The sequence below is a fragment of the Pezoporus occidentalis genome, unplaced genomic scaffold, assembly GCF_034315485.1.
Source record: "Pezoporus occidentalis ecotype Australia unplaced genomic scaffold, CSIRO_AGI_Poc_V1 ctg66, whole genome shotgun sequence".
In the NCBI taxonomy this organism is placed as follows: Eukaryota; Metazoa; Chordata; class Aves; order Psittaciformes; family Psittacidae; genus Pezoporus; species Pezoporus occidentalis.
In genome coordinates this window covers 3,241,703-3,256,350 of record NW_026916009.1, presented here as the reverse complement: position 1 = coordinate 3,256,350, position 14,648 = coordinate 3,241,703, and the positions used below count along the sequence as shown (strand labels likewise).

Here is a 14,648-nt window from a genome sequence, read left to right as displayed (position 1 = left end):
AGAAAATATGATATTCATCTGCAAGATAACCTGAAGGCAAATGTGCAGGATATCCTTACTTACAGGGCTCTAAAGCAAATTACAAAAAAAAGATGTAATAAAAGGAATCTTAAAGAAAAAAGAAACAGAACAAAAACCCAAAAACCAACATAAAAAGGTTTCATCATTTGATTGAAAATAGGAATATTACCCTTTACCGCCACACTTCTTCAGAGCACTTCCACATGCAGGAACTGTTTCCAGAAATGAAACCACCTATTCTAGGTAAAATCTGATACGGACTTAAGACAAAATTCATATGAATTAACAGCATTATGTCTAGATGGTTTTAGGTTTATTTTACTTAGCAGTTGCATAACCTTTCAGCTACCACCTTCCAATTCTCATTTTCCCTAGATTTTCTACAGGAGTATGCAAGAATTTTATAATGTCAACATCAGAAAGAATTACACAGCATCGGACAAGGCTGCAAAATGCTTTTCTATTCAATCTCTTTTTAAGAGCTCTGTTGTACAAAATACGTCGACATTTTAGTATTTGATGAGCACAGCGGGCTTGCTGTAGGTCAAATTATAGATAAGCTTCAAAAATTATTGGAAGGATTGATGATACTGAATTTCCTGAAAACAGAGAAAAAAGTAAAAATAAAAAAAAGAGGTTTCAATTAACCTCCCCAGAAGATACAAGAACGGAACTGCTAACATTAGAGTGTAATCTCTTGTACACAATCTGCCTCACGAGCTAAGAACAGTATCAGCTATTTGGCAAACTGAAGTGACCTATAACCACTGTTACTAACGTCAACAAACTAAAAAAGAGAACAGACGCACGCAACAACAAGATGTTCTTCAAAATGGTTACTACTGATTTATCAACCCCATACCACATGCAACTCTACAGTCATCCCAGAAGAGTCATGAAAAATACTCATGCTAAAGCCTATGCAAAGGCTTCTTACTCAAAACATATATAATATACATCAAAAAGCTTTTTCCTCTTGCCGAGCAAAGAAAAATGCTACACTTCTCTAATTTGAGAGCTACTTCATTTAATACTCTTATTGAAGAAGGAAAAAAGTTAAAATGCCACAGTGGTTTGTTAAGGATATCTACAAAGCACCTGGAATATAACTACTTTCAAGAGAGACATTAATTTTCATGCAATTAATCCAGTATTCCACAAATGGTATATCTGACTGAAACAGAAGTTCTACATACCTCAAAGCCAAGTCTATCTTTTTCTTTCCAAAAACAGAAATGTGTAACCTTCTTATCCCAGAATTCATCTGGCTTTACTACACAAACAAGTGACACCTCAGCTGGAACAACGTTCTGTAAAACAAATGAAAAAAGTAAACCATTCAAGATTAAACCTTCAATTACCACAAAGCTGAATTCCACTTATATGCCATCATTCATTCAAGAACTTAGTTTAGTTTCTGTCTGTTAAGTCTGCTGCACCTGCCTTGCATGCCACCTCCATACCACTTTGAGGAAGACTGCACTAAATTTCATGGCAAAATTGTGTTAAAAATGACAGAAAATCTAATCTCTTTACTCTCAGTTTCTGAGGTTTAAGCATTACTCTGTGCTACATCAGTAAAAAAAACACATGAGTTATTGGCTAGACTTAATTTATGGCATTTTCCTCAAAAGAAAAAATATGAAGGATAACAAAGCTTCCTACCTATGTAATTTGCTATGTAGAATAAAACGGTAACTACGAAGTTAGAAAAAAATTGCACACTTTGTCATTAAATCACATGACAAGATTATATCCTATAATTCTCTAGTATGTACTGCTTACACTAGAAAGAAAGGGTGTAATATTAGTTCATAGGACTATTACAAAGAAAACAATCCTCTGCCTAAAACAATAATTTAATCTACCAGGTTGATTTTATGCTGGCACACTGAATGCAGATGAAGGAATAGAGACTCTTGATTAGTCAAATCACCAGCTATAGCAATAAGCAACAGTAATTACAATACTGACATAAAAGTGACACAGTCCATGGGATTTCTCTTTAATGCCTTATTTAAAAAAATATAATTCTCAAAAAGTTAAGTTTACCTAAGTCAGAAATCACAGCGTTTAAAAAAAAGAAGATATTTCATTCTTATGCCATTTTAATGAATATACAAAAACTTTTTGCCACACGACATCCTTGTCTCTAAATTGGAGAGACATCAATTTGATGGATGGACCACTCGGTGGATAAAGAACTGGCTGGATGGCCACACACAATGAGCTGTGGTCAATGGCTCAATGTCTGGGTGGAGACCAGTAACAAGTGGTGTCCCTCAGGGATCAGTGTTGGGACCGGTCTTGTTTAACATCTTCGTCGCTGATACGGACAGTGGGATTGACTGCGACCTCAGCAAGTTTGCCGATGACACCAAGCTGTGTGGTTCGGTTGATACGCTGGAGGGAAGGAATGCCATCCAGAGGGACCTTGACACACTTGTGAGGTGGGCTGATGCGAACCTTATGAAGTTTAACCATGCCAAGTGCAGGATCCTACACATGGGTCAGAGCAATCCCAGGCACAGCTACAGGTTGGGCAGAGAAGAGATTCAGAGCAGCCCTGCAGAGAAGGACTTGGGGGGGCTGGTCAATGAGAAAGTGAACATGAGCAGGCAGCATGCGCTTGCAGCCCAGAAAGCCAACCGTATCCTGGGCTGCATTAAAAGGAGCGTGACCAGCAGGTTGAAGGAGGTGATCCTGCCCCTCTACTCTGCTCTAGTGAGACCTCACCTGGAGTATTGTGTGCAGTTCTGGTGTCCTCAACATAAAAAGAACACGGAACTGTTGGAACAAGTCCAGAGGAGGGCCATGAGGATGATCAGGGAACTGGAGCACTTCCTGTATGAAGACAGGCTGAGAAAGTTGGAGCTGTTCAGCCTGGAGAAGAGAAGGCTGCATGGAGACCTCATAGCAGCCTTCCAGTATCTGAAGGGGGCCTATAGGGATGCTGGGGAGGGACTGTTCACTAGAGACTGTAGTGACAGGACAAGGGGTAACGGGTTAAAACTTAAACAGGGAAAGTTCAGATTGGATCTAGGAGGAAGTTTTTTACTGTTAGGGTGGTGAGGCACTGGAATGGGTTGCCCAACGCCACCCCTGGCAGCGTTCAAGGTGACATGGTTTAGTGTGATGTGTCCCTGCAAGGGGGTTGGAACTAGATGATCTTAAGGTCTTTTCCAACCCTAACTATTTTATGATTCTATTTAAAAGTAGACAAAATATTTAACATACAACTGCCTGATGACCAACCAGCACCTATCTGTGCCCAAGCAGAGAGTAATCTCAAGTGGTGTGCACTAGTGATTAGTTTACATCAGAAAATCTTCATTACTTCCTTCTCAAATTAGATACAGATGTGCAACCTATATTTCTGCAGGCTTCACACTGGCAGGAACTGTGCTAACAGGAAGCAGTAAAATCTGAGCATGGGCAAACTACCTTCACCACTAGCTGAAGTTCCCACTAAATGCCACAACTGCACATTAGCTGAAGTGAAAGCTCAGTTGAGATCGTAATCAGAATATAGTGGATCCAATTACTCTACTAATAGGAATGACATCTTAGTGAAGAATAGGTGAAAGACACCCTGAAACAGACTTAAAAACCCAGGAGCAACAATAAGCCAGAATGACAATAAAATGAAATAATTCAAATTTTACATACTTTGAGGCTTCATTTAATTTTGAGAGGAAAACTGCTCTAGTAGAAAGAAATTATCTGAGCAGAAAGCAAGGCAGTAGTCAAAGTTCTCTCTTCAAAGCGCTGTATCATGCATTGTCTTTTACCACTGAGACCAGAAAATAAACAATACTGTTTAGCAGACTTTACTGTAACCCTACCATTCTGAAAAGCTAAAATAATAAATTGTTGTAAATTTCTTTAATTGGGAATTGGAACTTTCCCCCCCTTCTTCTATTTTGTTTAGCATCCAGCAAAAAGAGCTTTTTCAAATACATGGCAGATAAAACTAACACCAGAGGCAATGTAGGCCCACTGATGAACGGGATGGGTGCCCTGGTGACAGAAGATGCAGAGATGGCAGAGTTACTGAATGCCTTCTTTCTCTGTCTACTCTGCTGCAGGCAGTCCTGAAGAGCCCTGTACCCCTGAGGCCTTAGATGAAGTCAGGTCGACGGAGCGGTTTGCCTTAGTCGATGAGGAATGGGTTAGAGATCAGTTGAGCAATCTGGACATCCATAAATCCATGGGTCCAGATGGGATGCACCCGCGGGTGCTGAGGGAACTGGCGGAAGTCATTGCTAGACCGCTCTCCATCATCTTTACCAAGTCTTGGGAAACGGGAGAGGTGCCAGAGGACTGGAGGAAAGCAAATGTCACCCCAGTCTTCAAAAAGGGCAAGAAGGAGGACCCGGGTAACTATAGACCGGTCAGCCTCACCTCCATCCCTGGGAAAGTGATGGAGCACCTTATCCTTGGTGCCATCTTAAGGCACATCAAGGATAAGAGGGTTATGAGGGGCAGTCAACATGGCTTCACCAGGGGGAAATCATGTTTGACCAATCTCTTAGCCTTTTATGAGGAAATAACACGGTGGATGGATAATGGCAGAGCGGTGGATGTGGTCTACCTTGACTTCAGCAAAGCATTTGACACAGTCTCCCACAGCATCCTCACAGCTAAATTGAGGAAGTGTGGACTGGATGATCAGGTAGTGAGGTGGACTGCGAACTGGCTGAAGGAGAGAAGCCAGAGAGTTGTAGTCTATGGGGCGGAGTCTAGTTGGAGGCCTGTAACTAGTGGAATGCCTCAAGGGTCAGTACTGGGACCGGTATTATTTAATATATTCATCAACGATTTAGATGAGGGAATTGAGTGTACTATCAGCAAGTTTGCTGATGACACTAAGCTGGGAGGAGTGGCTGACATGCCAGAAGGCTGTGCTGCCATCCAGCGAGACCTGGACAGGCTGGAGAGTTGGGCAGGCAATAACTTGATGAAATATAACAAGGGAAAGTGTAGAGTCCTGCATCTGGGCAGGAACAACCCCAGGTTCCAGTATAGGTTGGGAAATGACCTGTTAGAGATCAGTGTAGGGGAGAGGGACCTGGGGGTCCTAGTGGACAACAGGATGACCATGAGCCAACACTGTGCCCTTGTGGTCAAGAAGGCCCATGGCATCCTGGGGTGTATTAGAAGGGGGGTGGTTAGTAGGTCAAGAGAGGTCCTCCTTCCCCTCTACTCTGCCCTGGTGAGACCCCATCTGGAATATTGTGTCCAGTTCTGGGCCCCTCAGTTCAAGAAGGACAGGGACCTGCTGGAGAGAGTCCAGCGCAGGGCAACGAAGATGATTAAGGGAGTGGAGCATCTCCCTTATGAGGAAAGACTGAGGGAGCTGGGTCTCTATAGTTTGGAGAAGAGGAGACTGAGGAGTGACCTTATTAGTGTCTATAAATATATAAAGGGGGAGTGTCACGAGGATGGAGCCAGGCTCTACTCAGTGGCAAACAATGATAGGACAAGGGGTAATGGGTACAAATTGGAACACAAGAGGTTCCACACTTAACTTGAGAAGAAACTTCTTCTCAGTGAGGGTGACGGAACACTGGAACAGGCTGCCCAGGGAGGTCGTGGAGTCTCCTTCCCTGGAGACATTCAAAACCCACCTGGACACATTCCTGTGTAACATTATCTAGGTGTTCCTGCTCCGGCAGGGGGATTGGACTAGATGATCTTTCAAGGTCCCTTCCAATCTCTAGCATACTGTGATACTGTGATTGCACCAGAACCTGCTCAGCTGCACTACCAGTGTGAAGTTGCTGCCCTGAAGACATTCCTACTACTCACCATTAATAATGCCAGAAGCATATTTCTGTGTTTTAACCAAAACTCTGTTTTAGAAGAGAGTCTACAATTGGATGTTCTCAGCATGTAATATATTTGTCCCTCAACTTAAGCGAGGCATATCATCCACATTTCAGACAGTTTCTTTTTGCACTGAGCTGTCATAGAACCACATTTTGTAATTTTAAGAGGCTATATATTGTCTATTTCTCAGTAAAGATATTACTACATCTACAATAACAGAGCTATTGGATTCACATCTATAAAATTAATCAGTAAAAAATTTATTTACCTGTAGCATTAACACAACTGTCTTTACCACGTTCCACTGTGATTTTCTGCCATCCACTATCACAGTAAATCCTCTAGCTTTACACTTCTCACTGAAAGAAGAAAAACACTTAGGAAAAAAATTTGTGTCTGATAAAGTTGTAAGTAACCAAAACCCCTGAAATTTACATAAGGTAGAACAGCATTTCATAATCTTTAGTGCCCAAATCTGCAATTACAAAACCAAACCATTTCTGTGATCTTCTGAGCTTACAAAAAACAAAGCAACCTGCATGTAACAGTAAGCGTTATGTTTCATACTGAGAAATGCAACTGTTATTTCATGCTTAAAAAAACAAAATGCAAACAAAAATAGCAATGATTTTTCCAAACTGCCACTATAAAAGAAAGGTCATTTTTCTTCATGACTGACAAACAGAACATTAGATGATTTCCCAGTTTGTATAGAGAACAAAGAACTTTGGTTGCATTTTCACACAGTTATTCCTACACTAATATATGTAAAAACATATATCACGTTGAGACAGCAGAACAACTGACACTTGCTAGAATCACAATGCCTGCATCTGTTCCATAAATACAGCCAAAGCCTTAAGTTAATGAGATGACTGGCTCAGATGACCATTTGGTATTTTCATCACTTTACAAAAGACAACAAGCTGTTTGAAAAACCCTAAAATATCCACAACTAAGATGTTGTGCGATATCCTCATATACCTTATGTGTTACGTGTAAGCAACCTGAATTTATTCTTTGCCTCTCTCCCCAATCAGAATTTTTTAAAAATCTTAACTACAAAAAAAAACCAAACAAAAAAATACCACACATTTAATTGTGTTTTAAGAACATTACTAAATTGCAATAAGCAAAGTACATTAGTCTTCAGCCATTGTTCCTCTGTTTCCAGAAGAGGAATTTAAATGGATAACAAAAGCAATCACCTATCCAAGAAGCTTCCTGCCTTCTTAAATCAGTGGCACAAGGAAAAAAAAAAAAAAAAAAAAAACAAACATCTATGACAGATCAATCTCTGGATCTTAGGAAAATGTGGTTAACTAAGCTAGGACCAACAACTGTCACTATAAACTTGCAGCGTTACATGCACAGAACTTAACAATGATTTTACAGCAAGGTCTGGATGAGAGGATACCCAAATCATCATTCAGCACATTTAAGTAGTATTTTAACTTTAAACATTTGAGTTGCTCACTAACTTCAGTAAGACTTTACATGTTTTTTGACTCGCTGCATACTTATGCACTACAATCTACAAAGATTAGGCACACAGAATAGTAAAGATAGAAGAAGAAGCTTTTTTTACTTTGGGCATTGCTACCTTTGCAAGCTTAGGAATTTCATTAGAATGGCTCATTAATTTACATAGCAATTTAAGAGCACTGACATCAAAAAGAAGTTAAAAACATCCCAAGAAAGGAATGAGGAAATAAACAAGGCAAAAAAAAAAAAAAAGAAAAAAGTGTCAAATATACAATATAAAAGGATATATGCAAACCTTGGCAGATGCCCCCAGTTAAACAGGATGTATGCTTCTAATTCGGTCAGACAGTATCACATTTTAAACATTACTGAAGAGAAAGTAAGAAGAAAAAAAAAAAAACCCATAAAAATATCCCTTCCACCACCAGAAAAGGTGGCAGCCCTGAACAGAATGCCTTTGAAATCACCTTGGGATACTTAGCAGATAGTCTAGTGTGACACTCAGCTCATCCATGCTTGTCTGTTCAAGGCATAATGGAATTGTCAGAATGAGGCCACTTCTTCTGTCCTTCCCTCCTATTTCAGGGGGGAAAAAAAAGTCATTAGAAAGGTAATATGACGGATTAAAGGTAAAAGAAATACTTTGCAGTTACATAGTCTCAAAATACATCATAAGAGTAAACTTCCAAGTTGCTGTGAAACTAATATTGCACCTCTCAGTTCCAAGGATTCATTCACCACATTGATGTTTAAGGCATTACCAAGGCTTCAGAGCACAGACTACATCTGTAGCTGTCACAGTCTTTCATCTAGTACTTTCAACATGAACACCACAAATCAAGTTTTCCAAAAGCATTATTTTTGCATATCTAGATTAAACTGTTAAAAAGCATCTTGTAGTCCTTCTATATTACCAGCATGACAGAAACAGTAAGCTTCCAAAGTGAGCATGTACCCAGCAGCTCCCACTGGAACACACTTCCTAGAAGTATCAACTACACAAATGCAGGATCTTGTACTACACAGGCTGCCCATGACACATACTCTGAATTGGTAGCTCATTCGAACACGTAAGATTTCCAGACCTGCTTCAAAACACGTAACAGTCACCTTACACTGGAGATAAATATTTCCAACGAGTTGCTTTAATCTTCATATGTATTTTCAAACCCTTCTGGTAAAAGTTTTACAAGAAATATCAGCAACAAAAATCTTGAAAGAGCTGGCCTCATATTTTTACGTCCATTAGGAAATCCAGTAAGATAAAGTATTAGCTGATGCTGATGTGCTGCACTTAAGTTGACTGTTCTGCAACCATGGTTTGGGTTGTTCTTGACTACACAGATTCTCAAGAAAGTCTCTGGAAAGGTACAGTTAAAAAAAAAAAAAATATATGGATCATTATGAAAGCTGAATTTTTTTTTCTTCTGGTGTTTCCAGTCAAGACTGACTTCTTGAGTCACACAGGTATAAACCAGTAATCAAAATGGATTTGAACTAGGTTCTTTCTCATCTCTTAAATTAGAACTTGAGCTAAATCCACTGAATTTGGAACAGCTCATCTAGTTCATATATTCTCCACTTTGAGAGAACCACCTTACCTATTTTTTTTTTTCCCTTTCTGCCCTTGAATTTTTTAATGTCTAACCAGCAAGAAGAAAAGAAATCTTAATTTAAAAACCCAATCAAGTGTCTCGGTTGGGGAACCACGAAGGGAAATATGAGAGGTGAAGAGGGGAATTTGTGCATCAAGTGAAGAACATTAATGAATCCAAGCATACTCCAGAAGGCTATAGTTCTTTAGTTTACAGCTTATTAAATCACAACTTTGGTAATCTTAAAAGACTGGGGGTAGTTTTTTAAATCCTTGAGTATTTTTCTAAAATTAATGCCCATCTGTACATTAAAACAGCATCAAAGTAAGTGTTCCACAACCTGGAGTAGCTGAAAGCCTTTTCCATTTTATTCAATATTATTTTTTAGAATAAGTTTTAATATATTAGCTATTTTATTAATAAGATATACTAAAAACAAAAGATACATTTAAGCACATGTAGAAGGCAGTTTTCTCTACATGTTAGAAAAATTGTACAAAGATAACTCTCAGCTTTATATAAGGTGAAAAAGAAGCAAAGTAAATTTCTGTAACCCTAGAAAGAACACCTTTATTCTCAAATTGTGTTATTCATATGGTTAAAGAAATTAAATCATGCTTTTGCTTCATAAAGTTCCTTAAAATTGGAAGAACTGACATTTGTCTATTTGGTAATAACTTTTCACAGAATAGTAACAGCTGCGCAGAAATAACATGAAGGAAACAAGCACAGCAATGTTTGCTGATGCATGTACACTGGCATAATTTGATGAGAATCCCCCCCCATCCGTTAGAGATGCAGGCAAGATAATGGAAAAACACTGATTACACAATATATGTTGGCATCTTAACTACAGTAGGTTTTTCCCTTGTTTCCAAAGCTGTGTAAGCTCCCCAAAGAGTATTAAAGATCTCCCCTGTCACTTATCTTACGCATCTTCATAAAGGACCTACTGTTTTAAGTGGTTCATTGCCACAGCTGTGCTGCCCTCATTTATCTTGGGGGGGGGGGGGGGGGAGAATTACTGCTGGAAAAACATCAATGCACTTTTTAAGAGTTTTATTTCCAAATAGAATAATTAAAGTGTGGTGCTCCATGAGAAAAGACAGATCCTTTCCACACAAACTAAGAGGGAGTCACAGTTTAAAGCAACACTTATTTACAGATTGTCTGCCCTTCTTAATTTCCAAGTGGCAGAAAACCTCAAAATCAGAGTGTGTAAGTGGAAGAAAAAGGAAAATACTTTATTGATTTAAAAAACTGGATGTCTGTTCTCAAATGTACACTTGAACTGAAAAAGAAAAAAATATTTCTCTCTACTTGCTACAGTGCTTCGTGAGCACACATTAAATCCAACAAATAAGAGAAAAATGCCGAGTTTGTGGTTGTAAAATGCTTCAGAAGTCACACTGATTAAATGGCAGCTTGTTAGCTACCATCTCTCAACAAGAGTATTAACATTAAAATGAATAAAGAAGCCTTTCCTTAAGTGTTCAGGCATTGTTTGGTCTTTCCTTATCCATAAGGAAATCCTCTGAGAAGGGAGGGTAGCAGGCCTTAAGAATGTAGAAAATAAATTCGTTGAAACTAAAATTTGCAACAGCCAAGTTCAAAAATTATTTACGTTATAAAAATGAGTGTAGTAGGGAAGCACAAAAACACTGTCAGAAGTTTTAATAAAAAATAGGATAGAGTTTGGTGATCAAACTGAGCAAGCCTGCAGTTTGAAAAGTAAGAACACAAGAGGTTATGAAGGTATTTTTACCAGGAACTGTAGAAAGGTCACCTTGAACCAACTTCCAGGGTCCAAAATTCCAGGAGCCATCGCAGCAGCTCAGCACTCTGCTAGATGATATATTTGTAAAAACTGTATCTAACACTTCTCTCTCCTCCCCTACCCATGAACTCACAAGTGGAGCACTGAAGTTGTTCATTTTAATTAATATATACATGGCTGGGGAAGGAATAGTTTCCAGAAAAATACTTTTTCTTCTAGTATTTATAGCAAATTAGTCTTACAATAGCCGACTCATAACTGGAAGGGACCAGTTCTGTTCAGATAGCTCTGGATTCATGAGACAAACATCAGGCCCCACAAAAGAAAATAACAATAATATTAATAGCAGTTCATATTTTGCTTACACAGACCTGAAGGACTCCAATGTTGAACAGGGTCTAACTAATGAAAGTTTAAAAATGACACTTGAAGGCCACTTATGCAAGATACTAGCCACACAGCAATTCTCACTTTCATACCTGAATTGAGACACTATTTGCCGAATTAAAAAAAAAAAACAAACACATAAGCCAAAGCCAAAACTATAATCTCTTGACATTTCACAGAAAGACTGCAACAATTATCTAAATTATTCAGTTCCTTAAGTCATCTTCTCTAACAAATGACCAGTTTTTCCCCCAGGTTGTAAACACTACTAGAAACGATTCAAACATCTGTATTCTGCCTGCACTGTGATATTTGTGCAGCTTCCTTGCACTGAAGTATAAACAGCTCAACCTGCCATAGCAGAACAAGAGGAAAGGTAGGAGTCATAGCTGATTCTTTTCCTCAGTGAAAAATGATGACCAACATTTATTTAAAAAATAAAATTATTCTTAGATGAGTATACAACTTAACTCAAAACTGTATTTTTAAAGGAAATATTGTATTCACCCACCACCTTCAGAATACAATATCTAGTGAGACAAACCCAGTTACATTGTCATTTCAGGCATGGCAAACACCACCTCCTTATCATACAAAAAAATCACTATGCTCAGACTCATCTGAGTCTTTTGGTTTAGAATTAAACATGAAAAATAAAATCAGAGGAAATGAACTTGATGTGTGTTGTAACTCAGAAGTGGTACAGTTTATAAACTGAAAACACAGTTGCTTCCCTTAACTTAAACAAGAGCATTGCAAAAAGAAATTTTTTAATTCATTTGGCACCAAAGCAGTTGTTCAGGCTTTTTGACAAGTTAGTAGTAGCTTGCCTTTTTTTCCCCTGCTCTTTGTAATGACCTATTAACATGGAAGCTACACAACCATGGACGCCAAATTTGAGGAGACACTCCCATTGGAAACCATCCTGTTTTGCTTCCAGAAAAAGGTGGCAGGGCCAACATTACTTGTACCAATTTAACTCAAATTGCTAAGACACTTCAATATATAAACACTGAAGAACTTTTCCTAAAATGTAAGTGTTCTGACTTTTTTAATCATTAATGTATTTTTATTTATGAAACTCTATGGAATAAAATTGCTTTAAAGAGACACAGTGAACTGATTTCTCTGTCAGGTTCCTTAACTTACACTGAACAATACTTAAAAGAACTACTGCATAAATTTTTACCATTCATTAAATTAAAGCATCCATTAGTATGCTACTCAATTCCAAAAAGGTTAAACCTACTTAGAAATATGTAGGTTCAGAAAGGTTCCTAGCATTTAAACCACCACTCAATAAATCACATTCCACTAAGAACACCTGTATTTCAAAATGGATCAGGCAGCTTTAATAGCAAATTGAAAATGCACTCTAGTTAATAAGAACTTCCCCTTGCAGCATAATGTTGAACAACCAACATACTAACCATCTGCTACTTTTTCAGAGAAATTGCCCACTGTCCCAGGCTTTAATGTAAGTTGAGTTTTTGGAGGATCTCCATTTTTTAGGAACTGCCTAATTAGCAGTTCCTAGGGGCAGTAGGGAAATTCAAAGCAAAACAAATTCTGTTAACAAAAAGAACAAGTTTCAGTTCTCAAGTGACCGGAGCAGGCTAAACTGGACTAGCTATAGGAACCACAAGAATGTTTATGGCAACACTCGTCAATTTGTGAAGTTGAGAAGTGTTCTGCAAATTGTCTACCTACCCTGGAGTAGACAATCAAACACCAAGAGCTAACACAGCTATCCATGACAGCAGTGAAATCAGCAAGAGAATGTCATTCATCATTTTAAGTATTCCCTTTTGTTTTTCTCTTCAACCCAAGATTCAACAAGCTTTAATAAATACAGAGATGATTCCAGCCTTGCCTGAATTAACTATTCGGCAATAACCACAATGTTGCAATGCATGGCTAATTCTGCTTGCATCCATTTATATCTTGAAGAAAAGACTGGGGTGAAAGGGAAGGAAAAATTTTCTAAAGAAAAACCTGAAAATATTCATTCTGCATTTCTAAAACCACATTAAAAAAAAACAAACAAAAAAACCAGAAAGGATTATTCTTGGATGCCTGCCAAATCACCATTCTTTTAAATACGGACTGAAACTTCATGACATCAACTCTATGGGTTGAGTTACAGGCTACAGTGAAAACAAATGCTAAATGCGAACAGCAATACCTCAGCTACTAGACTGAAAGTTTCAGAGATATTTTTTGATATACAACAAAGTGCCAACCAACAATATAACAATATCTGTTAAATACATCCAGCAAATACAATCAACCAACCTAAAAATTCCATCCAAGTTATGCAGGGAGGAACCAACTGAGGAAAATAGAAACCATACCTGAAAGAAAAGCCAATTTTTTCTTCAGAATGGGTAATATTACTGAAGCTTCCATCCTACTTCAGATAATTTTCACAGCTCTGAAACAGAAGAAGTTAAAGCTGTCAAACATGTGAAATCAATTATGATATTTCACCAGACTGAGCACTGGACAAAACACTTCCGTACTTTTTCTGAAAGAAGCAAAGACCACTGTAACCAAACTCCACTGTATTGTAAAAACAACTGTAAAAGAAAAAACATTACCATATGAATTTTCCCATGTAAATCTAAAGATTTCTTCCCCCTCATAAAAAAAAAAAAAAAAATTCAAAGCAGAATCTCAACCAAGGACACTGGTTTAAAGTCCTATTTCCCAACCCTATTAAACTACAATTAATTTAGGGGTAGATTATCCATTTGCTCAGTCATTCAGGTGTAAAATAAGTATAAATTAAATTACACTTTGGCAGACTCTGCCAGGAACATAGTAATTATTTCAACATCTAATCCTACATATACATCAGGACACTGTCATTAATTAAAGACCTACTAAAGGCAGGGTAAAGAAAAGCATCCAACAGCCAAAATAAGTATGTCTAACCTATAGCTGGAAATTCTTCTCCTCCTTTTGTCTCCAAATCCCTTCTTGCCCTCATGCCATTCTTATTGCATTATGAACTACAATTCACCGTGATTACACTTCTGTGTTTCCTTGAGAAATCAACAGGATACTTGACTTCCAACCTCCTCTTTCAGTCTACACAAAGTAGCAACTGGCATCTGCTTGTAAGCCTTCCCAAGTTCATACTTGCACAAATAAATACATAGAATACCAAAAAAAAAAAAAAATGAAAAAGAAATTCTGCATAGAAATACAATATTCAAAATACATGACAATATCAATGCCAAAATACATGCCAAAACCACATAAATTTCTTTTCTTTAATTGTAGACATACGGCTTTAGACCACAACCTGGAGTTCTCTATCTGGGTTTTTCAGCATTCATCTACACTAACAGAAATATTTTCTTTGTGAGGGGGGGTTAGGAATGGGGATGAAGGAGGAGCAATTTAAGTTAAAGTAACTGAATGAAAACTATAAACTATCTAGGAGAAAGAGGGAAAAAAAAAAAGCTAAAAACCAGAGCACTCTAAATAGAAAGCCAGAGGTATAATAAAACAGTTGTTCCTTTTCTTGTTAAAACAACGTGCTC

The 14,648-nt window shown here is 38.0% G+C and overlaps 1 protein-coding gene across 4 annotated transcripts in view; it reads right to left on the bottom strand.

Annotated features, from left to right (window-relative positions):
• SESTD1 (SEC14 and spectrin domain containing 1) overlaps window positions 1-14,648 on the bottom strand; it is a 64,494-nt gene that overhangs the window by 36,811 nt on the left and 13,035 nt on the right. For all 4 annotated transcript variants that reach the window (XM_062640641.1, XM_062640638.1, XM_062640639.1 and 1 more), the window contains 4 exons: window positions 13,452-13,531; window positions 7,806-7,914; window positions 6,122-6,212; window positions 1,218-1,331 (listed from right to left, as the gene is read on the bottom strand). In XM_062640641.1, the coding sequence (XP_062496625.1) occupies window positions 1,218-1,331; window positions 6,122-6,212; window positions 7,806-7,914; window positions 13,452-13,506 (369 nt within the window). In that variant the 5' untranslated portion in view covers window positions 13,507-13,531. The remainder of the gene's footprint in view (window positions 1-1,217; window positions 1,332-6,121; window positions 6,213-7,805; window positions 7,915-13,451; window positions 13,532-14,648) is intronic.